General features: G+C 39.2%; 1 protein-coding gene across 2 annotated transcripts in view; it reads right to left on the reverse strand.

The window, feature by feature from the left end:
* The window catches only part of LOC108888711 (CUB and sushi domain-containing protein 3), a 197,833-nt gene that overhangs the window by 103,669 nt on the left and 67,462 nt on the right, over positions 1 to 26,702 (reverse strand). For both annotated transcript variants that reach the window (XM_018684823.2, XM_051076168.1), the window contains exons 18-30: positions 23,533 to 23,721; positions 21,133 to 21,249; positions 17,263 to 17,478; positions 15,644 to 15,832; positions 14,478 to 14,647; positions 13,144 to 13,300; positions 11,011 to 11,202; positions 9,379 to 9,505; positions 7,038 to 7,240; positions 5,372 to 5,563; positions 3,903 to 4,041; positions 2,388 to 2,575; positions 1,736 to 1,930 (exon numbers count right to left, since the gene is read on the reverse strand). In XM_018684823.2, coding sequence (XP_018540339.1) covers positions 1,736 to 1,930; positions 2,388 to 2,575; positions 3,903 to 4,041; positions 5,372 to 5,563; positions 7,038 to 7,240; positions 9,379 to 9,505; positions 11,011 to 11,202; positions 13,144 to 13,300; positions 14,478 to 14,647; positions 15,644 to 15,832; positions 17,263 to 17,478; positions 21,133 to 21,249; positions 23,533 to 23,721 — 2,274 coding nt within the window. The remainder of the gene's footprint in view (positions 1 to 1,735; positions 1,931 to 2,387; positions 2,576 to 3,902; positions 4,042 to 5,371; positions 5,564 to 7,037; positions 7,241 to 9,378; positions 9,506 to 11,010; positions 11,203 to 13,143; positions 13,301 to 14,477; positions 14,648 to 15,643; positions 15,833 to 17,262; positions 17,479 to 21,132; positions 21,250 to 23,532; positions 23,722 to 26,702) is intronic.

Consider the following 26,702-nt stretch of genomic DNA (forward strand, 5'->3'; position numbering starts at 1 on the left):
AGAACTGTGAGGATATGTACTGAACAGATCATTTTAGAGTTCAAAAATTCATATAGAAATTCTCCGTCTTGAAGAAACAATATAATGGTAACATATCCTCAGCATACCTTACCAGACAACATTCAGTACATGCCAAAACCAATATATTGTATTTCTTATAAGCTGTTATTGGTCAGTAATATCAATTCCATCTGGCTCCAGTTAGGATATAATTCTTGGTCTGAAATGTGCATCTTTTTAATACATTTACTGAATTTGAGTACATCAACTAGTAAAATTTTTAGCATGTCTATGTATTGCTGCTGTCAATAATACCATTTTAACAACAAACAAATACAAGAGGAATCAGTCTTACTGACAGTTACTGACTTTTTCAAGGTAACAATGTTTTGCTTGTTTGGGAAATACCATCAACTTCAGCTGATTGCTAATCAATGTAAAGGAACAGGAGCTGGCCATATGTTGGGGCAGCTGAGGCCATTAGATTTAGCCTTTAGACAGTTAAGTCATCAGTTAAGATTTGGTCTCAAAGTGAAAATACTAAATGGAGAGTTGCTGATGGACCCTTAAAGTAAAGCACATAACCCCCAGGGCTGTTCACTGAAGTTATCCAGGTGCCAACTGTTAAAGTAATGAATAGCTCCCTGGTGTGAGGGTGGGTGCCCCCATTCCCCACTGCTGAAAATGAGAGCTGAATTCTAATTCAACCTTGGCCGATTAAATACTTTGAGGAGTATTAAAAATGGTGTAATGCTACTAGAGGGAGGAGTGCTGGGTACTTACATCTTTTTTCACTTCTATCCTTGACACTGTAATCACTGTTATGCTGCAAAGCTCTATGAAATGCCTACACTACAATAATACTTGGTATATTATGTTCTTTTCAATACAGTGTAAAAACTATAATTTAAAAAAAAAAATGTCTATTTTCTTTACTTCACTACAAAGGTTGTCTAACTTCCTGTGAAGTCAGGGCTATGCATATCATGAATGTATTAATAATGCCTCTCTTCATGAATCATTTGTTTCAAGCTAATATTATTGCTTGCATTGATTATTACTGAATTTATAGATTGGTCAACTGATAATTAGAAATGTTATGTACATATGGAGATCTTGTTGCAGCCTCTGTTTATTGTGCTAGAGGGAAAATGACTTAGTCTGATTAGAATGAGGGTTCAGCTGCTGGAAACTATACTTGGCTTCTGAGTGTATTGCAGAGAGTGGTAAGAAAACTGATAAAATTCTCAAATTGACAGTTTTTTCCAAATAGCAAAAGTCAAGACAATTAAGCCTATGTAACATGTAAAGTTATATTATTAAGAAACTTCAAGCTATTGAGCACCTCAAAGATGTATAATATTGTAATGTAATTGTTGGGGCTGTCATCAAAAAACACAAAAACATATGCACCCCACCAGATTTCTAATATAGAAAGTCTATTTCACCACAAGTGCTAAACTACTGCTGTAGTCTATACAAGTTTTTGATTTTTTTCAAATTGTTTACACCTGTTGAAATTAACAATGATTCAAGTGTTCTACATCTATAATACAGACTTCTCTCCTCCAACTTTACTTTTCTTGTATCCTGTGAGAGAAATGTGTGCCACACTTCAACAAAATTTTACACAGCATCATTCTGGTACCACATAGTATGAAATATTGACCAAACAGCTGGAGTGCAGTTCTTTGATACTCAGGGCTTCTGTTACTGTCAGAGTGTTGCCTTTCACCTTGACAGCTTGGTTTGGCTCTGTCCCACTCTGGTCTCTTGCTGTTGCCCATGACACACGTCAGAGTGGAGTAGCCTTGCAGCAGATAGCCAGCCTCACAATGAAATGTCACCATAGATCCCAGCTTATAGTCAGTACCCATTCTGGTGCCATTCATCACATTCCCTGGATCAAAACACGCCTCTCGCAGTTTTGCTGCCAATCAAAAAAAACACAAAGATTTAGAACAGTGACAACTATCTAAGAGCGGGTTCTAATTAAACAGAGATACAACAGTACTTTTACAAAACCGCATTTTAAAAAGTAACATGGTAAACAGAATCAGAATCAGACTTCATTGCCATTTAAGTTTGCACATACAAGGAATTTATCTTGGTATATCGGTGATAAAGAACAAAACACAACGCGCACCAACACACTGAGGCAGCCAAGTGCGGCGCCATCTTGCCAGTGGGGATTTAATGCATAGCAGTAAATCAGAGGGTATTCTCACAGCTTGTATCAACATTAGAAAAAGCAATTGTGTACTCTTGCATACTTCAAAGACACTATTTTCTAATTAATTTATGTATGTATCAAACAAAGTTCTGTGTTGTAATACAAAAACATGAAAATGCATCTACAATCCCACTTGCACAGGCCTTCAGCATACCTTTGTATTCCAAATGAAAGCCAGTGTAGCTCACAGAGCCATCGCTACGAAATGCCAAGTACATGAAGTTGGAAGTGCTCTCAATCTTCTCAGGAAGTTTACTGTCTTGGAAACTGCCAATCAGATGAGCGCTGCTGTCTGGCCCATCATAGATATACAAGAAATCATAGTTGGGCTCAATACTGAAGCTGTGACAAGTGAAAGAAACAGACAAATGAGAGATAAAACAGTTATTATTTTGCAAAGTCTTAACCACCAGATTGTACAGATTGTATGAGAGATTTAGAATGCATTAGGGTTTCAAAATGAGAGTGTGCACCGCAGTGCTAGAAGTGAGTCATGCCAAGCGATTTGTTTTGCATCTCCAGACAAAGAGATAAAAAAAGATATCTCCCCCAAGAGGTGAGAAGAGATTAAATTGTTGTGACACTGCGGTGGCACAAAATCTTCCCAGACGGCAGTGGCAATGCAGTGTGAAAAGATCGTTTCATATTGTAGCGCTGTATATCAAATCACATGCCGCAGTGAGAGAGAGAGAGGAGCATTTGTTTTCAAAATAATGAGCGTGGTTTATGACAAAAATGTAAATAGCTTGGAGATAATTGCATTTGAGTTGGATCAAGGCAACTCCAATTTAAAATCATAACTCCATCCTTTCATTTGGCATTCCCAAGAGAGAGAACAGCATTGTGCTAACTCTATTAGATGTTTGTTTTGAAGGACAACTATAAAAATAATACTCAACAGTCAAAAGAAGACTGCCCATGAAAAATGCCCTAAGGCCCATCTGTTAGTTTGTTCCACCAGTGTTTTTTCTGCTACATGCTTATATATCAATTAATAATGTAAAGGTTATCATCAGTATCATTCAGCGGAAATGAGCCGCACTCATATCACATTTCTGCCTCCAATTTACAGTATTCATCCAGAAATCGTATTTTACCACATTAAAGCAAAGTAGCAGAAATACCTTGCATTCTAGGTGTTTTCAGAGGCACTGCTGCTTCTCCCCTATCTCCCAACACACCTGGGCTCAAACACAGGTTCTCTGCTTAACTCACATGGCCAACATTGCTCAATACTATGATGTTATAGCTGGTTCCACTGCAGAAAACAAGCAATTCCAGAGCATAGCCTAAGCTGCTGTGCATCCACTGAAAACTGACTCCATTCTGTTTCAGGTAGGTTACAAACGTACCACAGGTTTGGGGAAAGCCTCATCTTGTAAGCCACTGGACCATGTACTTAAGGGACAACACTGTTTTTTCACTGTCCTCCAGTATTTTTTATCTGATGCACAGGTCATATTCTGTAGAAACTTGAAATTCTTGGATTTCCTTTATTAATAATTGTTTTAATAACCTATACAAATAGTGCCACTATGACAAAATGTGTTTGTTTTTCATCTGGTCATATAGACAGCTTGTCTCAATTCCATTTAGTGTTGTTTTGCTTTATGTTTTGCCTAAAAGCAACTAAACAAGGCAAAGTGGACATAGAAACCTCTCACATTACCTGATAAAAGCCAAGGAGATGACATAGTCAGAGTGGACAGCAATAAGCCAGTCACAGTCTTTGCTGTGTGGATAGGGGTGTGGGTAGTTGGGAGAGAGAATAAATCCTGAAGATCCTGTCACATTCCCACCACAAGGTGCTTGAAAGAGAATAAAAAGGAAGAAAAGGTGGATTAGAAAGATGCATACAGCGATCACAAAGAAAGTCTTTAAATGTGTTTGTTCTGCTGCAAATGTCTGCACTGGATTCAGTTTTGAGACGGGTAACGTATGAGCACTTGTAGGTCATTAAATATAACTGAGTCAAATTCTACAACCTTTGACGACCTCTATCAGCAACAACCATCAGGTACTAGAGGGACAACAGGCCAAAGCCAGGGCATTAGAACAACTGTACCATTATTTCAACACATTACGATGACATGAGCTATTTTTCTGACACTTTCTGAGGCAATGGATATTACTGCCTTAACTTTCCCCAACTGATCTCTAGTGTATCCTTTTTTATTCAGTGTTCAACAGGTCAACTCAACACATACACAAAAGGGTCTTTCATTTAGTTGTACATCCAGTTATTAAGTGTTTTTTGACTATTCAACAATCAAAATGCCACAAAAGGCTAAATTTAACTAATTGCTCCTTTATGTGATTACCTTCATAATGTTTTTCACTGTTCATTGCTGCAGTGCATGACTCCTGGATCTCAATGGGACTACAAAGATGGAGATATTGTATGGAACATATGAAATTAACGAGATATTAAGGCCATTTAATAATCACTTACAGAATTTTGAAATGTCTGCACTGGGATTTTACATTATTTTTTAATGACATTTTTGGTGCCTCAGCATGTCAGAGGATATTCTTTGTGACCAACTCTTTTAAGCCTCACAAAAGGCTTACATGCACATCAAGTTTTGACTCAAACACACTTGCTTCTGGTGGCATTAGATTATGCTGAGTTGTGTAATCTTGTAACTGCACTACAAGACCTACATATGCTTAGCTCTTCCCTGGCCAGTTAGACCAGTTGGCAGCAACTCAAGAGCATCTAAGTTTCTTTGGACCTACTTAGTGTAATTATTTCTAATTGCATTGTTAAGTAATTAGCCGTTAAGCTCTACTACAACAATGTGTTGGGAGACTATAGAGTACTCGGTCTTTGACCAGCTACAGAAATGAATTTGTCGACTTCTGTAGGGATGGCAAAAACTCAAGCATATCTGAAGAGTCTTGTTTATCCTCAACATATTTTTAAGACATCAGTAACGGAGAATTATACTCTCTACTGCAGCCAGTTAATAGAAAAACTGAAAAATCAGTTTCTCCCTCTTCCTCTCACCATCTCTCTTTCACTGTGATGCCCAACACTTCCTGCTCTCCCTCTCAATTTCTCTCAAACCTCTCTCTATCTCATCCACACATCCCACCTTCTCTCTCTAACTCACACTATCTCCCCTTCTCTCTCACCAATGCAGCTTGGAGGGCTGGGTTGCCAGTAGTATCTATTTTCCACTTGGATGCAGGTGATTCTGCTCTCGCCCTGCAATTCATATCCCGGATCACAAGAGAAGGTCACAGAGTCACCGGGCTCCCGCCCTTCCCCATTGCGACTGCCATTCATGGGAATACCTGGATCTCTGCAGGCTGTCGCAAGCGAACCTGAAGGGCAAATATACACATGTGACTCACATATACATAAACGTACATGTACATACGATGTACAGAAATCAATGAGCACAACAGACAGCACACATACACACAGTTTCCTATCACAGGGTAGACAGCTGTCAAGCTGAAACTGTAGCTCAAACAGAGTTACAGCACTGAGCAGATTACCAACTGTTATCAGTCAAAATCCTGCCGTGTTTTCTAATCTGTTTTCCTAAACCACAGCTGTGGAGCAGCCCATAGCTACAAGAATGATCTGGTAAAAATCTGATGGATTCTTCAAATATTCCCATCATGACAGACCTCATAGAGAGTTAACATAGTTAAGTATATTGCAGTTTTATATTGTTGCTTTTTTCACAAAATACAAATAAAAGTCAAGAATAATTCCATTAATAGATGACACATATGATTTCAAAATGTAGGTGCAAAATAATCAGTCAATAAGATTTAAAATCTGTGAAACAAGGGATCATCATGGTCTGTGTAGTAATAAAGAGACACTTGAACCTACTTTATCCCCAGAATTACCATTACCATTACACAACACTGTCACTCATCGAAGAAGGTCTGCAGAAATTTCAAAAATGTTCAACCAAATTCAACATTATTCACTTTGGTTTTGTAGCTTTTAAAGACATTTCCACATTTACATGAAATTTAAACTAATAATATGAATAAATTTTACTGTTATTTTTAGTGAAAACCACTGGGGCAGTCCAGCAGTCAGTTGCAATCATGATCCTTTCAGTTGTTAAGACCAGTCAAAGTATTTAAGCACAGTATGCCTCTCCAGAATTGATTCCAGCTTCAAATACATGCAGTGAATCATGTCAATGACTTCTACATAAAGGATGCCATGACTGTATACTACAGAGAATGAAAACATTAACAGATCCATCATACAGGGCATACATGTGGTGTAATGGAACTGCTACACTATGGTGCTTAACTTTGAAGCTTCTCATCAGCGTAACATGTAGACTGCAGAACCATTATAGCACAGGAGACTGCACAGTGAAATGTCAAATACGTGGCAGTAAATACTTAGACTGCTACTCAAAACAAATTAAAAAATTACATAAAAAGGTGTGACATTCACATGACATAAGGAGATGACAAAATCAAAAACTACTATTATTCAGCTTGATAACTTGTTAACTTACATGCTCAGCATGCACTGTGATGTCAAATCTAATGTGATGAAAATCTGTAAACGTATTCTCTGCCATACTAGGTGGCAGTCAAAAAAAAAAACAAATCAAATACAGTTATACTGTAAAAAAAGAAAAGCTATTTTATTTGTGTATTAATTGTCAATTCTATTTTATATTATATTGACATTTACATATAAACTGGGTAATAAACCTGATCTTTTTCAACTCTTAAGAGCAACTCTCACTAAGAGCAAACAAAGGACGGTATACACATACAGTAGATCAATTTCTTGGTCAGAAATACTCACTCGAGAAGTCAATGGCAAATCCAGACTTGGTGATGTAAAAGTCAGTCTCAAACTGAATGGTGACGATGTTGAGAGTGGAGTGGATCCCCTCTGGCAGCAGCGAACCGCTGACCTCCTTCAGAGACATTTCATTCTCAGGAGGCCCGTCCCACACCTTCAGGATGTCATGGGATGCCTCTGTGTCAAAGGCAAGAAACTGCAGACTGGGAGAGATGAACACAGGATATTGTTACTTTGATTCAATTCAGTTCAGTCAATTTAAAGTAACACTGTAACCACTAGAAGTATTAGCGCTGCATTAGCATCAGTGTTTCTCCCACTCAACTGCAAGGTATTATAGGTTTAGCAAGCTAGCTGAGCAGTCGTCCTGCAAATGCATCTTCCCTGGATGCTAGAGTTTGCAGAACAGCTCCATCATTGTCTTATTTAAATTCTCAAAGACATTAAGAAGAGGTGGATTAATTTTGTACAGAGCCACACTGATGGAGAGCTGAAAAACACCATCAACACCCATCTCCGTCAGTGACCATTTCACCCCGGCTAGTTTTACAATCTAGCATCTGAGACAACGGGTTATCACTGATAATGTCATTTTTGAACAGAGCCGAACCGACCATCTCTCTCCCTGGCCTTCATCCTCCTGCAAACATTTCTCACTGTCTGTCTCTCTCTCTGTGTGTGTGTGTGTGTGTGTGTGTGTGTGTGTGTGTATTCTCTTGAAAATGAGGGATCAAACTGGTTAGAGTAAGGCAGTAACACACTTGCTGCCATAATAACACATTTTTTATTACTAGCACATAATTAGTTTATTATTAGTGTGACATCATTATACTTTGTTTTCCTATATTAATAAACGTCAATAATATGACTGTATAAACTGTGCAGATTTTTTTTCTTGAGTCCATGACACCTGTCTTTCAATGCCATTTGATCAATAAAAATTTAATTTCTACACATTCCAAATCAATAAGAAATTGTCCTCAGGCTCCACACTTGACTCTGGCTCTGCTGGCTCAAATATGAACAGCTGTGCAACTAGGCTACTAGTATCCATTGTTCAGTTAGTAGTGTTAACAGGGTACTAGCAGGATGCTAACAGGGAGCTAACGGTCACTGTGCTGCGCTGTTCAAGTGGGTGTGGTTTCACACGTCCCCTACGTCTCAGAGCAGAGCGAGTGCCTCAGTTCATCATGATTTTGAAACCCCATTTTGTAAACTGCAGATTTTTTTTAACCATTCAAATTTAGCTGGGCAGTTAATAACACATTTTTCTGTGCTGTGACTAACTGATGTTTAGCTGAATTATACTGGCTGTGCTCACTTGAACAATTTTGCATGCTTAGCACAACAAAAACAAATGTTCCCAAGAAGCAACATGGGTGCTGAACTTGGCAAGATTAAACTGAGTTCAAAGTAGAGCTCTATCTAGGAACAGTGTCCCCATGCTTTTGGGCATTCCAGTTAAGATTTGGTATCATCAATCAATTTCTGCCAAAGTTAGAAATACAACAGCAGAGACTTATCTGCAATCTCATCAAGAGATGGCCTGAAGCAGCTCCTCTGAAAAAGAGTGTGTGGCTGACTTTATGAAATCATACCATGTTTACTTCGACCTCTAAGCCCAAATGGGTTTTATTTCACAGTAATACTAGAGGCTCCCCCCCCCCCCAAAAAAATGCTTCCATGTCCGGGGAAAATTCCCCTGGGTGCTGTCAGTGTCTACAAAGTCCCTCTCCCAATCATTGTTAATGGTTGTGGCTGCAGGCTGTTTCACTTGATGACATCTAGCTTTAGGAGAAGAATTTTCCATGTTTAACTGTTTATGTTTGACTGAACTTTACAACATCTCATGAAAATATTTTTAGGTTGTTTTTATCTTTAATTCTTTTGAAGTCAGGTCAAGTTAGAATGACCTTATAAGTTTATTCAAGATGTATTTAAATCAACTTCCATCAGCTCTGTTCTAGGCAAATTCCCTCTCTATAAATTGCAGTCTCTTGATAACGTCAATCAAATTCCCCTTCATTTTACCACACAAACCCACTGAGTGTTGATTTTAAATTCTTTCTAATATATTTGGTTCTTTAGCAGACTGATAATTTAAGGCCCAACTATATGTTTTTCCCTCACCACTATATTTTATGAGTAATGATGTTCAATACAGTATGCAAGTTTAAATAAATAACTGCACATTTGAATTAAAATATTCTAAATTATAATGATTTTCTAAAATGTTCTAAATGGTTTAGAGTTATACAAAGAAAAAACTATTTTTAATATATGCTCTATATACATAAATGTACAGATATTGTATGACCATGTAAGTAGTAACTTGAGTTACCTGACAATGTTGCCAGAGTTGACCTCAATTGTCCAGGTGCACCTCAGGTTGTTGTCATAGGGGAAGGGATACCCAGGAGAGAGGATACGCCCTGTAGACTCACCCTTGAAACTGCCACCACACTCCGCTGAATACACACACAAATTAGTACAAAATGCATTAAGACCTCCAAATATGCAAACTCACAACAGGAAATGCAGACACATGCACACACAAGAAAATGTGCATGTGATGAAACCAAACACAGAAAAAATACTGTCAGTGTCCAAGCTCACTGAAGCTCAGAGCCTACAATGAGGACTAATGAACAACAGTTTAAGCTCTGCTGAAAATGAACAATTCAATTAAATTCTATTTCTGCTAACAGGTAATAGGACTGCAACAAGGACTTCCTGCCTGACCAGACATACTCACAGATGCAAAACTTGTTTTGTCTCTAAGTATGCTTCCTAATGATGTCATTAATTAAAGGTAAAAAGACTGTGTCCGGAGAATATATAGGCTGGGCCTTGGACTGCAGGGAGGACACTGTTACAAATATTAATGACTGAAGGAATATCTTATCATCTAATCTATGTTGTCTCTCCCCTGGTTATCATCTTGCTATCTATATTACAGAACAAACAGCACTTAATTAATAGGAAAATTGCATTAGATTGCCACAGTGGTAGGATTTAATCAGTATCATAACACCAAGCAAATGTAAAAGTCCTTGACAGAAGCCAGGATGTGGCCCTGGAGAAATGGCTAGAAATCCCATTTCACATTCAGCTTGCAGATACAACTCACTATTAATATTGACCATTCAGTGATCTAGCACTGTTAAACAGTTAATCAATAGACTATTTTTTGTTTGTTTGTTCGTTTCTTTTTATTGAAAATGTCACAATGCAAGACCACAGCCTTTTTACCAAAAAGGGAATAAATACATGTTTCATTGAAAAAGGCAGCAGGACACAGTGGCATTTAGAGTGCAATTCTGCACACGTCCAGAATTTATAAATCATTTTTTACCCTAATCCATCACTGCTAGACATCAAGAAACAGACACCGCTTCACAACACCTTCCAGACTATAGCAGTGTGCAGGTAATAGCTTTATCATTTCTCTGTCTCAGCATGTTCTGAATATGAAAGTACAGACAAGACTGTACATTATGTCCATGACTCAATCTGATGAGTACTGTGATAATTATGTCTTTACTTCTGGAAAAATACTGACAAACCACTTTGTGGATTAAAATACCTAAATTAAACAGCCTATGAATTAAACAGAAACAGAGCAACACAGTGAAAGCTCAAGAGTGATTCACTTTGCTTCAATATAGTGTTCTTAATGGCTTTATACGCCACATTTTTCATCGACAACACAAAGAGAGATCAATGATTCAAAATACTACATCAGAGCTGTTTATATTCTCTTACACAGTGACAAGCAGTGTATTTTCCCTCAACACTGTTCAATTAAGTAGAAATCATGTAGGAATAAATCCTTGGTATTAACACCTAGCTGAAGAATGCTGACAGTGCACCTGGCCTGAATACTAATATTTGCTACAACAGAAGGAAAGAGACAGATGGACAGAACATCTAGGTCCAAAAATAGTATATGGACATAGGCAGAAAGGATTACCTATACATGACGGGAGGTGGTTGTCCCATGCTCTTCTCTCCCCAGTCATGCACTTGAGTATGCCGCTGCCGTGCAGGGTGTAACCTTGATCACAGCCGAACGTGATGGCACTTCCAGCAAAGTGACCCTGGTCACTGACTTTGAAGCCGAACTGTGGCACACCTGGATCATCACAGTGGGAAAGCTCAAAGCCTGGACAAGTAAGATTGGGAAAAGGAGAGGAAGATAAAGAGGAATGTGAGTTGAAGAATGACATAAGGAAGGCATACAAAGTCAGAGCTGTGAGTCAGCATTTAAAACCAAGTCGACTAGAAAGCAGCCATTCTGTAAACCAGCACCTCATTCCCATCCATCTATATTGTAAAAAGGTCCAGTTGCTCAATGTCCAGTTGAGCACAAAGAGAACTGGGCTTACAGTGCCATTATATTACTTGGCAGTAAAAGATTACATATGGACAGAGAGCACAATTAGATGTTCACAATTAAATGTTCAATTGAGTCTGGACATTTACCACAATTGAGAAACAGCCCATCCACTTGTGACACTTGGGGTATTACAAAAGACATAAAATAAACAAGTAGCAAACAAGAAAATGTTGCAATAACTCTTAAGTTCACCATGTTTGAACTTGACCATGGCCTTTGGATGCAATGCTCTCTTTCAGGTACTAAATGTAAGTGTTCTGCTATGCAGCAATAGTAGCCGCACATAAACCCAGCAGTGCTGATTTATGATCTCTTCTCACAGCGAGGTCCATGCCCATGCCAGATGTTATGGTACTATAACAAGTGTCATGCCCAGTATAAATCTCCAGCAGTTGCTCCTCACATTTAGAAAATTACCTTTGCACTTTTGGTGGAAGAGTCATGAAAACATGATCAGATTTCATGTTGAAACAAGATTTAAGTTGCCCATACCCCACCTTCTGGTTGAAAAGACCAAGTAAAGACTGCACTTTGAGGTGTATAAAGGGTGCTACCTTACATTCTTACTTACCTTGTGCACATCCCTGGAAAAATCAGAAATGAAATCCAATTATGTAATACTTAATTATGGGTAATTTTGCAACTCAAAAGGCAGCTTATAATTAAACTATAATTTCTTCTGGACTAACTGTAGTTGCATTTAGATGCTACTGGCATTTATTTAGTTGCGGTAAATAAGTACACATTTCAGATTACTGTACATTTTAGTATTATTATTTTTGCACCTCTGTCCTCCAACCTTAACCTCTAACAGTTGATGAGTAACAGTTTATTTGAACAACTTTATGGTTCCAATACAATAAAGACTGCACGTTTGGTGTAATTATCACAGACAAAAATTTCTTGAATTAGTGTAGTACCTGCAAGTTAGCTAGAAACTGCTTTTATACTACTCAAGTCAATACAGCATTTGGCCTGGTGCCTTTCCTACTATGTTGAGTTCTACCATAGAAAACCCACTGGCATAAAAAAAAAATTCAGAGAGCACAACTGCAGGTGAAACACATAAACACTTTAAATTGGACTGCAAAATGCAGTGTCACCAAAACATTCTCTCGTCACAGTAATAAATTAGAAACAGTTAGCAAAAATATACAGTCAGCAAGCCAATTGGGGGAGAAACAAAACCCATCTATTACTGGCCTACTTACAGCAATGACCCAAACTTTCAATGCACTCACACACTAACACGTGTAGAGGCACACACTGTCAACAGTGCATTCACATAGAAATACACTCAAACGCAGTGATTTCAAATAATCCCAACAATAATTCACCTGTTTTAACAATGTACAGTAGGGCAGGCATAGAAGCTAATTGACTAAGAAGCTAATTCACGAGTGGGGAGCAACAGGAAAAGGGAATCACACAGGAGAAGGCAGGGGAAGAAAAAGGAGGAAGGAGGAAAGGAGGAGGAAAGGAGTAAAGAAAAAAGCTAATTTTCCTGCAGGAATGGAGCAGAAACACCATGCTGTGTTTAATGGATACCCTTACAGTGAAAGACACAGTGAAGCAGGGTGAGGGTCAATTAAAATTTTCTTTTAAATTCTGCTACTTGAAAAGCCTGGCTCCTGAAGTGAGGCTAAATTCACTTATTTGGAAAAGCTTTAGGGCCCTCCTCCCCCAGGGAAATGAAATGTGACTTACTGTGGTATATGAGCCGGAACCCCGCTGCCGTCACCTCCTGGTCAGAGTAAAATTCAAGCCACATGTAGTTCGAAGTGCTGGTAAGGGACAGATCTTGCATCACCGTGCCTGTGTAGGTGCCAAGGAGTGGGGCTGCACCGTCCTTACCATCAAACACCTGATCAGAGACAGAGAGAGACTAGATGTAGTGTTTTGCTGCTTATAAAGGATGTACTGCAGACAATAAAGTCTAATAATAATATTAAGAATTAAATATTAATACTGAAGAAAGAGAGCAACAATTAAAAAGAGGCTATTAGTACTCTATATCCTGTTTTATATGGCACCGCTATTGCAAAACCAATGTCCTAAATGAGATGTGAAAATTAGAGACGTCATAATTCCTTCTATTGATTTGATACTTCAATGCTTTGACTGAATAGCAGTAAATAAAATATTAAATGTTCTTCAATATTCAAATAGTAAAAGTCAACAAGAGTTCAAATCAGTGCAATCACCAAGCAAAAAGGAGAGTACTTGCACGGTTTTTCTCAGTTTTGTGGATTTTTGCACAACATAATTGCATTTCTGAGCTTTCCATTTTTTGTTTTTGTTTTTTTTTTTTTTTAATCACGGACCAGTTTTGATCCATGCACCTAATGGAAATTATTTGTTTAAGAAGCTTTCTTTTATATCCGCAAGTACGAATTTCCAGCAGTGTACACAATCTTCCCTGATTGACATCTGTGAAATAACAAGAAATGAAATACAAGGTTGTTTTGTTTTCCCATTTCTTCAAGTCAATTTAGCTCTCTAAGCATGTGTTTCCTTATTTCAGATGTTCACAAAATGACGAAGTACAAGAGATTACAGTCTACACAACCCCTTTACCAAAAACACAGATAGTAGGTTACAATGTCTTTAATTGAAGCATTAGACAAGACATCTGCATCCCAAAAAGAGTGCATTCCAGCTGTGAAGAGGGGACTACATAGTAATTTGCATCACATCCGTGTTGCTTACAAAAACTGTTAAAATGCCCTTGAGCAAAGAAATGAATCCTTCCCTTCCCAAAGGGATGCTGCTGTTGTTGTTGCTGCTGTTGTCTGACCTTTGCTCTGACTTCCAAGGCAAAACAATTCTCCATTTTGTCTGGTGCTTTCCAGAAAATCCTTTTTCTAGTTTCCTATGTCATACATAATAAGAAGTACCAGGACCTGCCTTATATACTTAACAACTAATATAAAAAAAATGACACAAATTGGTTTGACTTAGTTCTTAACCCAAGCCCTAAACGTATTTATTGATTAGCTATTTCCTGTCAACAAAGAGGTGTGACTGCATTGTGTCTTTACCTTGAGGATGTCACCTTGTGCTAGCTGAAAGGTGCTGGCAGTGATGTTGATGCCTTTGCCTTTTTGGACCTGAATGCTATACACACATTCGTGGCTGTTGTCATAGTTTATTGGATAGTTTGGTGACAAAAGAACTCCCTCGTTGTTGGAGACTGTTGATCCACACTCCGCTGCAAGGAAACACAAACAATAGACATAATCAATCAGTTAACCAACAATCACGAAAACAGTTCTTAATCTGTACTAGATGTGAAGTAAAATAAATACACTAGAGTTAATAGACATTATATAACAGATTCATTGGCACATTACTGAGGAGATAAAGGTATAAATCAGAGGTTTTATTTGGATGATCCTTATTACTGACTCATCCAAGTGTCCCTCCCTCTTATTCATTTAGTATTGTAATAATCATTATCAGCTGGCACTGACACATTGCTAAAATGTTGTGTAGATTATTAAATGATCAGTGTAAAATCATTATCATGCCAATATAAAACACTAGAGGAATACTGACCAAAAGTAATTGTTTTGAATCAACAAGTTAATCGACATCAATACATTCTATTCAACGCAACTTTTAATTTATTTATTAACTTTAAATTATTTACTTGTTTTCCTTTTAAAACAAGAGCATGCCTAATTCAAAACTCATAACCAATTAAAATATGTCACCATATGCCCTAGATAAACATTTTCCTATTCGTAAAATTCATGTCATCATAGCAGTTCATTTCTAACACAAGGCTAAACTATCAGAGGCAGGGTTGTGCAAAACCACATTAGGCACTCCATCAAAAGGCACGATAGGACTAGTTCAGAGTACACAATGCCTCTACTATGAAATGGCTAGTAATCTGGAGTCAGCTCTGAAAAAAGTGCAGATAATCTAGGTAAGATGGGGCACTGGTAGTTGGAGCATCCTTCAGTAGAGATCTCCAAGGATAGTTTTAAACTCTCAGCTCACATCAGTATTAATCACAGATCTGACCTTTAATTGCAGTCTACTTAAGTAAATCAAATTCCACTTAGCTCTTAGATATCTCATAACAAGTTTGTATCTGTGTCAAATACATTTAAAACCTGACACTGGCTAACAGAGTAAATTCTGCAACACACATATATAAACAAAGAGAAAAACAGAATAAAAGCAGCTGACCACGTACCCACACACCTTGGCAGAGGGGCACTCCACATACGGCGGCCACCTCCCAAGCATATAATTTCCTTTGCCCCCTGTAGACGATAGCCTGTATTGCAGTAGAACGCTAGCGAATCACCGATTCCAAACCTGGAGCCTGTGTGCCAGCCGAAACGAGGTGTCCCAGGGTCCTGACAGGGTTCAAGATCGTACTCTGGAAACATAATAGCCAAAAACATTAGCTGCTACTAATAAAAATGGTGTCTTCCCCACAAAAATATATTACTAATACTCTATTACAATGATTCATTACTGACTGTATACTTGATATTGATATATACCCCCATATAGAAAATCACCCTGTTCTCTTTCTCCTTTCAAGGAAACTCTTTGAAAACACAGCCAGCCAAAGAAAACAATATCATAGCTTGTGGGGATTAACTGTCTTGCTCTAGGACATTTTATCAGGTTGGGATACATGCCAACATCTTGAACCCTGGACGTCTGGATAAGGGATTGGCTCTCTAAAAACTAGGCCACCCTGTGTGCAGTATTATTTTAAATGGGAAGTTGGTGGCCTTATCATTTGAGATGTAGATGCAACTCAGGCTGCGTGAGAAGAGTAAGGTCTTAATCCCAGCAGTATTCCTCTCACCGTCTGTATGCAGAGCAATGTAGGCCTATTGATTTCAGCACAGCAACATGTTACAGCAGCACCCTAGTGTAGGATGTGACCTGACAGCACTGGCAAATTTTCATCAAAGGTCAGAAAAGGTTAAAAAATGAATTCTAATCAGGAAATCTATAGATGCTAATTACAGAGTACGCAAGGACATACACACACGCACACTCACAAACTAAATTTCATGAATATTCACGGCTGCTTAAGTTATGCTTCACTTCAGCGAACAGCAGGCAAACATTTAGCCAGAATGCTCATGAAGCAGACTCTCTCCTTTTTGACTTTACTATGTCTCTCTCTCTTGCTCTCTCCCTCACTCTCACTCTCTCTCTCTGTCTCTCTCCGCCCTCTCCATCAACCCTGCTCGCTCAGCATCACCATCTGTCTCATCTCCTTTTTCTCCATCCCTCTCCCTAAGCCTCATATCTGCACATCTCTCCATTCCTTGGTCTCTACATGGGGGGGCCATTATTTCTTTACCCCTTTCCCTCTGTCTCCTCAGTCCTGAGGATACTGACCCACATGGCATGCTTTGATGATCACGGTCAGACACCCTCTACCTGCGTGACCTCATTGTCTCTTAATTATCCTCCTCTGATCGGCACAGCCTAAGGCACGGTTTGCCTTAAGCCTGCTCCAGTTCTGACTGACAAATCACTCCTCACATTACTTTATGCACACTTCAGAAAGGCTTACCACTTTTGATCTCATCACTGAATGAGTTGTCTTTTTTCTGTCTGCCTGTCACAGTATCTTTCATTTTTGCTTTCTACTCCTCCTACTTAACAACCTACCTCACCACATTTTTAGCATTTTCACTCCTCCTTTCTGCCTCCTCTACACAATTTATCTTCAACTCCTCCTTCCTCTTTTAAAACCTTCCCTGCCCATCTGGATTATACACCTACAAATACTTCACCCTCCCTGCCTCCTACACGCAGAAACCACATATGCCTTCATACCCGAGAAGGAGATGTTGAATCCCTGCAGCGAGATGGAGAAGTCAGAAATGAAGCGTAGCTGGGCCTTGAAGTTCCCATACAGGCCAGCGTTTACTGGCGCAGGCCTCTCTGAACCGGTGAGTCGAGCTAGTGGCTGAGCGAAGCTCCCGTTTTCTGTTATCAGAAGGTAGTCATGGTGATCCTCCAAGTGGAAGGAGTGAAAAGTGAATTGGACACCTTAGAGGAGAAAATAAGAAAGTCCAAGGTGAGAGGTTTTCAAGAAAATATCAAGAATCACTGATAAAGATACAGACAGAGCTTTGAATGGAATATGGAATGCATAAATTTGACTTTTTCAAGTCCACACTGACACCTGTAAGGTTAATAAATATGCTGCAGAATGGAAATATAATGTAGGGCAAAGACTAAAATTTAAAGCAATGAACTCAAGCTGAATATTAGCTATAATTTCAAATGTCATTATCATGATTAAAGTTAAGTTGTTAATTTGAGTTTAGTTTGCCGAGACATTTATCTACACAACATATTTTTCATTAATTAAATATCAAATCCTTTAATCCACTGCAGGACACGGAATGGGCATACTACAATGAATCCTACCTAAATTAGCGTACAAAAATAAAAATGAAAAAAGGAAAATGTAACATTTTAAAAAATGGCACAAAAAGATAAAAAGCAAATGTGAAGTGCAAAGTGAATAGAAAGTAGCAGTAAAAACTAAAAAAGTGACAATGTTTGATTTTCACTGATGGCCTTAGTATTATTAAACCTTCATTTTCTTTTTAAAAATGAAGTAACTGAAGAAGCACAGCCTTTCTACCAGTACATGAACATTAGTCAATATTTTTCACACTTTGGCATCTGCCCACCTTGTTCAACTTGAAAAACACACTCCCTAGCATCCCAACGTTACAGATTCATGGAGGAGAGAACATAATCAGAAGAATGACAGACAATCTGCTACAGCAGCAAAGAAAACCTATAAATTGTGTTCAGGTTGGTCAAAATGATTTTTAATTTTCTATTTAAAAAAACAATCTATTGTTTGGGCTAGAAAACAAGATCTAGGTCTGTATACCCTGCTTCTATTTTCCCACTATAACTCAGACCCAATAACATCTTCATTTCATCCATGATGGCCAGTTGGCTGCTTTTCAGTACATTAAGCGCTGCCATTTTAATGCCATCTGTTGAATCTCTTCGAATATGAATCTATAATGTCCTTCACTGTGTTTGGCTCACTTGATAAAGAAAGTCCCAAATGGCCATAAAATAAACAACAAAGTGAAATGATTGATTGTGCTTTGTAAAACAGCAATTATATTACAGAGAGTAAAGGCAAATAATCAATTAATCAAGAGTCATCCCTATGAGGAGACATCCCAATATTTATACAGTTGGTATGGGATGTTGGTAATTACTGAGTGGAATAGTTACATAGCTACTATCCCAAATTTGTCTTCCAGTCAATAGCCACAGGATGAAAATACACTAGGTAAATCACTGCCATGATTAAAAAATTACGATCCGTTTTCATATATAAAGCAAGAGCTTTATAAATATTTCTTCATGCAGCAAAGACACCCACTGACAGAAAGCATGATCTGTGTTTCAGGGCATATAGATGAAAATCTGAACACATCAGTATAATGACACCCATCTGAAGAAAACATATATTACAGAGAACATGGAGAGTGGTACAGCAGCTAGTGTTTTAACTCAAAACTATACTGTACACTAGGGACGGACAATAAAGTATCGTTTGCGATATAAGCACAAGCATAGCGGAAAGCAGAGTTGAAGCTGAGCAGGAGTTCATAGCTAAAAGAGGAGCTACCTCGATAATCTGGAACAGGCAGGCCACACTGCCTTTTGTTATTGTAGAATAGCTATGTAAGAAATTAGTACAATGCTGTAAATAAAAGAACGACGTGAAGTAAATTGGGTCTCAACTATTTAATGCACACCAGTCTCCTTTTATATGAAGAGAACCCCTTGGAGTTATCTGCATTTATGTATATATTTGGTCAGATATTCATCAAAGTGTGTCTGAACAATCTTTTTGAACTAATAACACAGAAACCATTGGACAGTATTTATGTCCATGTAGGATATATATAATTCTGATATTCTGATAATGTAGGGCTGGAAAAAGTATGTGAAACCCTAAGCTAATGACATCAACAAATGGTAACAAGGCAGGCACCCAGGTAAAATGACTTCGAAGGCACAAAGCAGAATATTCAATGAGGTATAAAAGAATTAAGCTAAAGGCTTTAAGAATCACCCGACCTGGTTGGCATCTCCAGTCATGAGAGTACCATTAACAAATCATGGTGCATGTTTGCATAGAGCATAGCATCTACTACAGAATGACTTCAAACAAAGAAAATCCATCTTTTGGAGTGTTCCAGTCAGAGCCCACTCCTTAACCAATGGAGAAGCTATGGAATGACTTCAATACAGCCATCCTAAGAATACGGCCAAAGTCCCTGATATGGCTGAGCTGAGGCAGTGCTATGAGGAAGAATGATACAAAATTCCTCCTGAATATTGTGCAGATCTGATCCATAGCTGCATAAAGCACTTGTCTGAGGTTATTGCTGCCAAAAACCTGTTATTAAATCCTACGGTCTTAATTTGTCCATGAACACTGTGAACATTTAATTCAATTCAATCAAGACATGAATATTATAATTTTTGTGTATTATTAGCTTTAGATTGTGCTTGTCTATACTTGTACCTTATATGAATATCAGAACACATTTTATGACTCATTCATGCATAAAACCTTGTAATTCCAAGCGTTTTAAAAAAGTTGTCTTGTCACTGTATATGGCAAGCAAAAGAACTTGGAAAGGAGTTTAACACAAATTGGGCAGAAATTTGAGGCAGACATTAAAAACACACTTAATTGTATTTTTATGGTGTCAAACAATTCAGAGTGGGAGAATTGCTGTTAGTGAAACAACCATCAAAAGGTGACTCTGTAGAGGAAACAGAGGTGCTACATTTGGATCAACTGACTATGTTCGGAGGATACAATATGGCATTTCAATGGGTCTTAGAAGAGGATAACAAAGAAGCAGTACGGTAAAATACAGAGATTATACAGCTAACTGCTGGGGTGCTAAGATAATGTGCTTTTCAAATAAAAATGAATACAAATGTCTGGGAGAACTGGTTACTGATCACAAAACTGAGAGTGAGTGCTGTGATAATGGAATTAAACAAATAAAATCAAGATTAATTTGTGAATAAAACTAATATACCAGAATTCTCTTACCTCATGAACCACTGAAATGTCAAAGTTGTTCATTGAATGATGTTGCTGAAAAAACTAGAAAATGCAATATTCTCCTAACAATGAAATGATACCCAAATGAGAAATTCTCTAATACTAGAAGACGCTTAAAAAAAAGGCAGTTAATTTTTCAATAAGTGAACACCTGAGATTGTAATATTATCCCTAAGCATTTTCTGGCCTGTTGCCAATAATAAAAAAAGTCTGTGCATTTAAATTATCTTTGCTCAAGTAAAATATGTTCTTACACACTTCTCAATTTATAATAATAAATCCCTGTAATGTTCATGGAATCTGTTGAGGGGGTGTCATTTTAATTTATAGTTTCATAATTTGGCCATAGTTAGGACTCTTGAGGGTGTCAAGTGTGTGGTAAGGACTATGAAAATAAACATGCTGTTATTGATGAGTGGTAAGTGAATGATTCACACCAGTATAAAAAGAAGATATATGTAACAAATCTATAGTTTAAGAGTTTCTAAATATAAGTCTTAAGACCAGAATAAAAAAAAACATATTTTAGTATGAATTAAATTGTCAATGAAAATAAGTGGCAGGTTTCCTACCTTTTCCATGGCTGACTTCTACAGTCCACGTACAGTTTAGAGAGTTAGGATACAGCTCTGGGTAGCCAGGTGATAAGATGATCCCTCCAGGTCCCCTGATATCCCCACCGCATGATGCTGAATAGAAAGGGAAGATAATGAATGATAACTGTTGCTGAAAAAAAAAAGAAAATTGTAAATGAGCCAATAAATCCTTCACCTGAAGACAGAGGAGCGATTTAAATGAATAATGCATTTGAGTCATATCACATCCTGTCCTGCTATTTTTATGAGTACCTGTAATTCTGCCAACACAATGTGTTTTTTTTCCTCTCTCTCTCTCCAAACCAGCCCATCTGCCTTACAGGACAATAAATAATTCATTAATTTGGTTATCCATCCATATTTTGTTCTCTTATGGTATCTTAAACTGAAAGTCATTGTCAGAAAACATGATAATCCATTACATTTACTCACAATACAGAAGACCTGATACAAGTATATTCAGCAGATTTGAGCATCTGACTTCACTGTGATTGTGACTTGCACATGATTTTTAATAATTTTTCCAAATAGACACAATCATCCCAGCACAGCCTCCAACTACTTTTCAGGTAGGGAAGATAATCCAGTTGCCACCCCCCATGTAGAGTATTTACAGATGAGGTGATTGGGACTCTGAATGAGCAGCACTAATGTCTCAGTAATATGACTGTCATACATGTTGACAGTTGACATATAATTTACTGCCAGAAAGCTTCTTATCTAATCAAAGGAAGTTAATGAGATAAAGCTCTACCCTCATTGGCTGCTGGGAACTGAGAGGTTAATGCTAAATCTGTCTGAAGGTTAACTGGTCCGAGTGGATATTGTTCAAACCTGCAACCGTTTTCTCTTGCTGTCATTGTGTTTCAACTGAAAGGTCATTTCACATAAAGGGCACTGCTTTTTAAATATAGTATTTATTAAATTTGACAAGCTTTTTTTTTTCTTTCTTTGAGAGAGAGTGTGTGTGTGTGTGTGTGTGTGTGTGTGTGTGTGTGTGTGTGTGTGTGTGTGTGTGTGTGTGTGTGTGTTCTTTGGCCTGAATGCCCCAAGGGTGGCATTGCAGCCAAATGCCCGGATGCTTTCCTCAAAACAGTAATCGCTGACAAATATTAGAAGTAGAACTCTTGTGCATGTACATATTTTCAAAGTAATGAATGTCAGATGATGTTTTGGAGGATCACTGAGATGCCTCAGGCTCCACAGCTGCACACACCCACCCTCTTCTTCTCTTCTCTCCCTCCACCCTTGGGCCCTCCAGCGAGCACAACACATCAAGGCCTGAATCCTTACCCACAAACAAAATTATATCAAATATTTTATTAATGAGCCAAAATTACATAAAGTCATTAAAAGTGGATGAGTACACTTGGCAAACGATCTACTTCAGAGGCTCCATAGGCAGAGAGCCAAGGCATTTGGCACCAGACTGGCACACACCTAGGCAAGAAAATGCTTTAAGATATAAAATGACTTCGGGAAAACCATTGGGATGAGCCTGGATAACATAGCACTGTATCATATGCATGGTATAGAGCTACCCTTTGCATGTATTTTATTCATTATATTCTTTAAAATGAGTGATCCATGACTAAGGAACATCATTTATGGTTTGTACACCGCAACAGTAATCAACATAATTGTCCTTCAGTGAGCTTCTACGTGGCACAAAAGGCAAAACTGTGCAAACACAACCCAGAGAGAGAGATTAGAGTGAGCTATCAAAACTATCAGGAATATGCTGAACTCAATGCTTTGAAGTTGAGCATACTCTGTCTTCAGTTTTAAATGATTCATAACACCTCAGGTAAGTTGTTCACACAAGGTCTGAGTCTGTTTGTTGAGTAAAAAACATTTTTGGTCAGTCAGACCTGCTATGGGCAACCCATAGTCACTTATGCTTGTGTCATGTGGTACCTCTTGCCAACATGGCCATTTTTTTAGGTTTGAAAATACATACAGCAATGGAAGAAGCTGCTTTTACAAAAAATAGTTTAGGAACCTCTTGGTAGTTACTACTGGCTGCTTTCCATGAGCATCTATAGCTAAAAGACTGACTTTGTATATATACTGTATTGCAGATTAATTTGAATTTTTTCAAAATAATGTTGACATCTTAATAAGCTAAGATTTGGTGATATATAAAATGCAATCAGGATTTGATGACTAACATTCATGGACTGCTTCAAGGATTGGAATGTTGGTCTTTATATTTTAGGGTCATTTAGCTCAAAGGTTTTCAAAGGGACACATGGAGTCATCTATCACAAATATGATTACTATTCATGCAAAAGAAAATTGTTCTGGATTTCATGGATGTGACTGCTCCCTACAGTAGAATACGCTGCACAAAACTATACACTTGCATATACATACCATCACAAGAGGGTAGTGGGTGGCTCCAGAAGTGGTTCTTCTCACAAACCAATGGTTCATCATGGCTCAGCCTGTATCCTGGGTCACACTGGAAGGACACCGTGGAGCCGATGGACAGGTCATGTCCTAAACGTACACCATTCACTGGAATACCAGGATCCATACAGGAGTATGTGTCCAATGTAACCACTAGGGAAATTAAGATGAAACATTTATTTCTTAAATATATTATGAGACAATTGTACATCTTCCCCATGGCAACAAAATTTAAGTACTGTTGTGTTGTGATGTGTAATTTTTCCCCTTTGTCTTCTTTGTTCACAAACTTAATATAGAGTCTAGTTTTTTTCTGTTTACCTACAGGGCTTGTTGCCTGGTCATTATTAACAGATGACCACGACACATGTTTTCAATGTGTACAAGTATAGAATTTTCAACCCACTGTATGTTTTTTCCACTCTTACACACAGTATGTTAGATTCTGTTGAACTATTTATACAGTAGATGTCTGCTCTTGCTTATGCAAATAAAATATGATTGTTGAGAAAGGTATATTGAAGTCATAAAGCATTAATGAAAAATTAAATGATGATTCTATTTTAGAATCGCTTTGGCGTGACCAACTACGGAAGCTCCATGACACCTCGTCTGTCAGTGACAGACAGGTCGAACTGTGTCTGGAGCACGCACCCTGTATAGTAACACAGTTGACCAGCCCCTCTCAAATCATTCTCGCTTTCTTCCTGTGAAGAAACTATACAAGCTCCCTCAGCTCTTCCAGGCTAGTTTGGCTAGGACCACGTCACCAAACACAGTTTTTTCTATCTAAGTCTGGATTTGCTGAGCAAGTCCTTCACAAGAAGTTAACTTTACGGTTACACTAATGACTTGAAACAGTGTCTGCATCAAGGCAAGCTGTTCCTCAGCTACCCTGTATTTGATTACTGGTGTACCGGTGATTGTGTTGCAGTGTACCCTCCAGCTAGCATGTTACGGCAAGCCTTCGAGGGTCCAGCTAGCATTAATTTGTTAGCTGAGCCGAGTGCCCAGAGTTCTGCTAACATGTCACAGTGAGGAGCTAACTAGGGCTAAACTCCGTGTGCCAATGCAATCACCAACAGGCAGGCACCCTCACCCAATGTGCATAGCATGTATTGGTGCTGAACACACAAGCGTCGCGGGTGGACCCCCAGTCATGTCCTCACTGTGTGTCTATGCCAGAAAAGATACTGGAAAGGCAGCTTAGAGTGGCGGTGGCCAACAACCAGGACCCAAGCTTGTCTGGAGCCACCTCAAAAGCCACAACCAGCACCCATCTGCCACGAGCTGCTCCGGGCTGGGCAGACATCATGGATGCTGAAACTCCAGACACGCCCACACTTTTCGAGGAGCTCCTTGAGGGGAAAATGTGTGGCGAGAAGGCAGAGGGCAACGCCAACTCTGACCTCCTCGACATGGATGAGATGGAGGATGAGGAGGATGGCTCCACATTCCCAGTTTCACAGTCCAGACCCCCCAGTGCATCTGACACTGTTCCACCAGTGGACCGCAGCTTATACAAGGTCCGCAAACGGGTTGCATCCAAGTTGGGGATTTAGTGGCCGGCAGCCCAGGATGCTGAAGGGGCAGAGAGAGACCTCTATGACGGCAAGAGGCTCCCTCCAGCCCAGCTGCCAGTAAAACAACTTCTGCTGGCAGTGCCTGCCTGCATGAAGGAAGAAGATGGTAAGAAGGAGATGGTACTGGTCTAACCCATTCAAGAGTACCTCTGACCTCTGCCTACCTAGGAAGCATGTCCCTCGCCTCCCCAGGGACCAAGGCCTGGCTTTGCTGCGGCAGCAGCAGCTGTGAGAGGGAGACGCAAGGGTCCCAGACCACAGAGACAGGCAACCAATCAAAAGACTAACCAGCAGTCCAGGTCAGGAAACCCAGGACCATGGGGCAAACACTCCTTTGCTGCTGTGGCAGTGAGAAACCACCCCTCCCACCCCATGGAAGGGAAGAAGAAGCGTGCAACCTAGCACCCACAGCTCCTCTCTCTCCCCCTCCCACAAAGAAGAGAAGAGACGTGGAACAGAGTTCCAAAGTTCATGGTTCAGGGGCCCTGGTAAGTTTTGTCCCAGGTGTTCTCTCTGAGCCCATGTGAGCTCTGAGCTCATGTTTCAGAGGAGGAGAGTCAGGGACAAATAACACAGTGTCACCAAGCTCTCCCACAAATAAAGCTTGCCTTCTCGCAGCCAGGCCCAGGGCCAAGGGCAGAATGTTTTCCCCAAAACAAAATAAAAACAAACTCATGTCGTGCCCTGACTATACCCACAGGGGGGTGACAGGTAGCGCACATGCTTAGTGCACCAGTGGATTATGTCCACTATCTCTCAGGGGTACAGATTACAGTTCGCTATGAAACCACCCAGATTCAACAGTGTGTGTGGTTTCTGTGGCCAGGAGGGATGCTGCACATGTTCAAATACCCTAATAATGAAAAGAGCGATCAGAGCCGTTCCGAGCGAGGAAACTCAGCTGGGATTTTACTCCCATTACTTCCTCGTTGCAAAGAAAGAGAGCTCATCACGTCGCCCCATTTTAGATCTCCGTGTGTTAAACAAGCACTTACGAATGTACACTTTCAGAATGTTGACACACAAAGTGCTCTGTCGCTCGATCCACCCAGGTAATTGGTTTGTGACAATAGATCTCTCAGACGCCTATTTTCACATTGCCATTTATCCTGCACACAGGAAATTTCTGAGGTTCGCTTATCAGGGGCAGTGGCATCAGAATATTCTTGTACATAGACGATTATCTGATATGCTCCCAATAACGGGATCAGGCAATCAGAGATTCCACTACGGTGATAGATCATCTCAGTGATCTGGAGTTCAGCATCAACTGAGCAAAAAGCTGAGTGGAACCCACACAATGTACAGAATATCTGGGTCTCAACATAAACTCCCTCTCCTATCGCTTCACGGTATCGGAGGGGAGGTTAGCTTCTCCCATACACTGCCTCTCCCTTTTCCAGCTGTGAAAGTTTGTGATGTTCAGACTTTGCCTGCATCTGCTCGGCTTCAGTGATATCTGTTGTACATTTGGGGCTTCTGGGGATGAGGGATTTTCAGTGTTGGGTGGCCTCATTGCGCCTGTGCCCGCATCGTCACCTCAGGCGCAGG

Source organism: Lates calcarifer, linkage group LG15 (assembly GCF_001640805.2).
Source record: "Lates calcarifer isolate ASB-BC8 linkage group LG15, TLL_Latcal_v3, whole genome shotgun sequence".
Lineage (NCBI taxonomy): Eukaryota > Metazoa > Chordata > Actinopteri > Centropomidae > Lates > Lates calcarifer.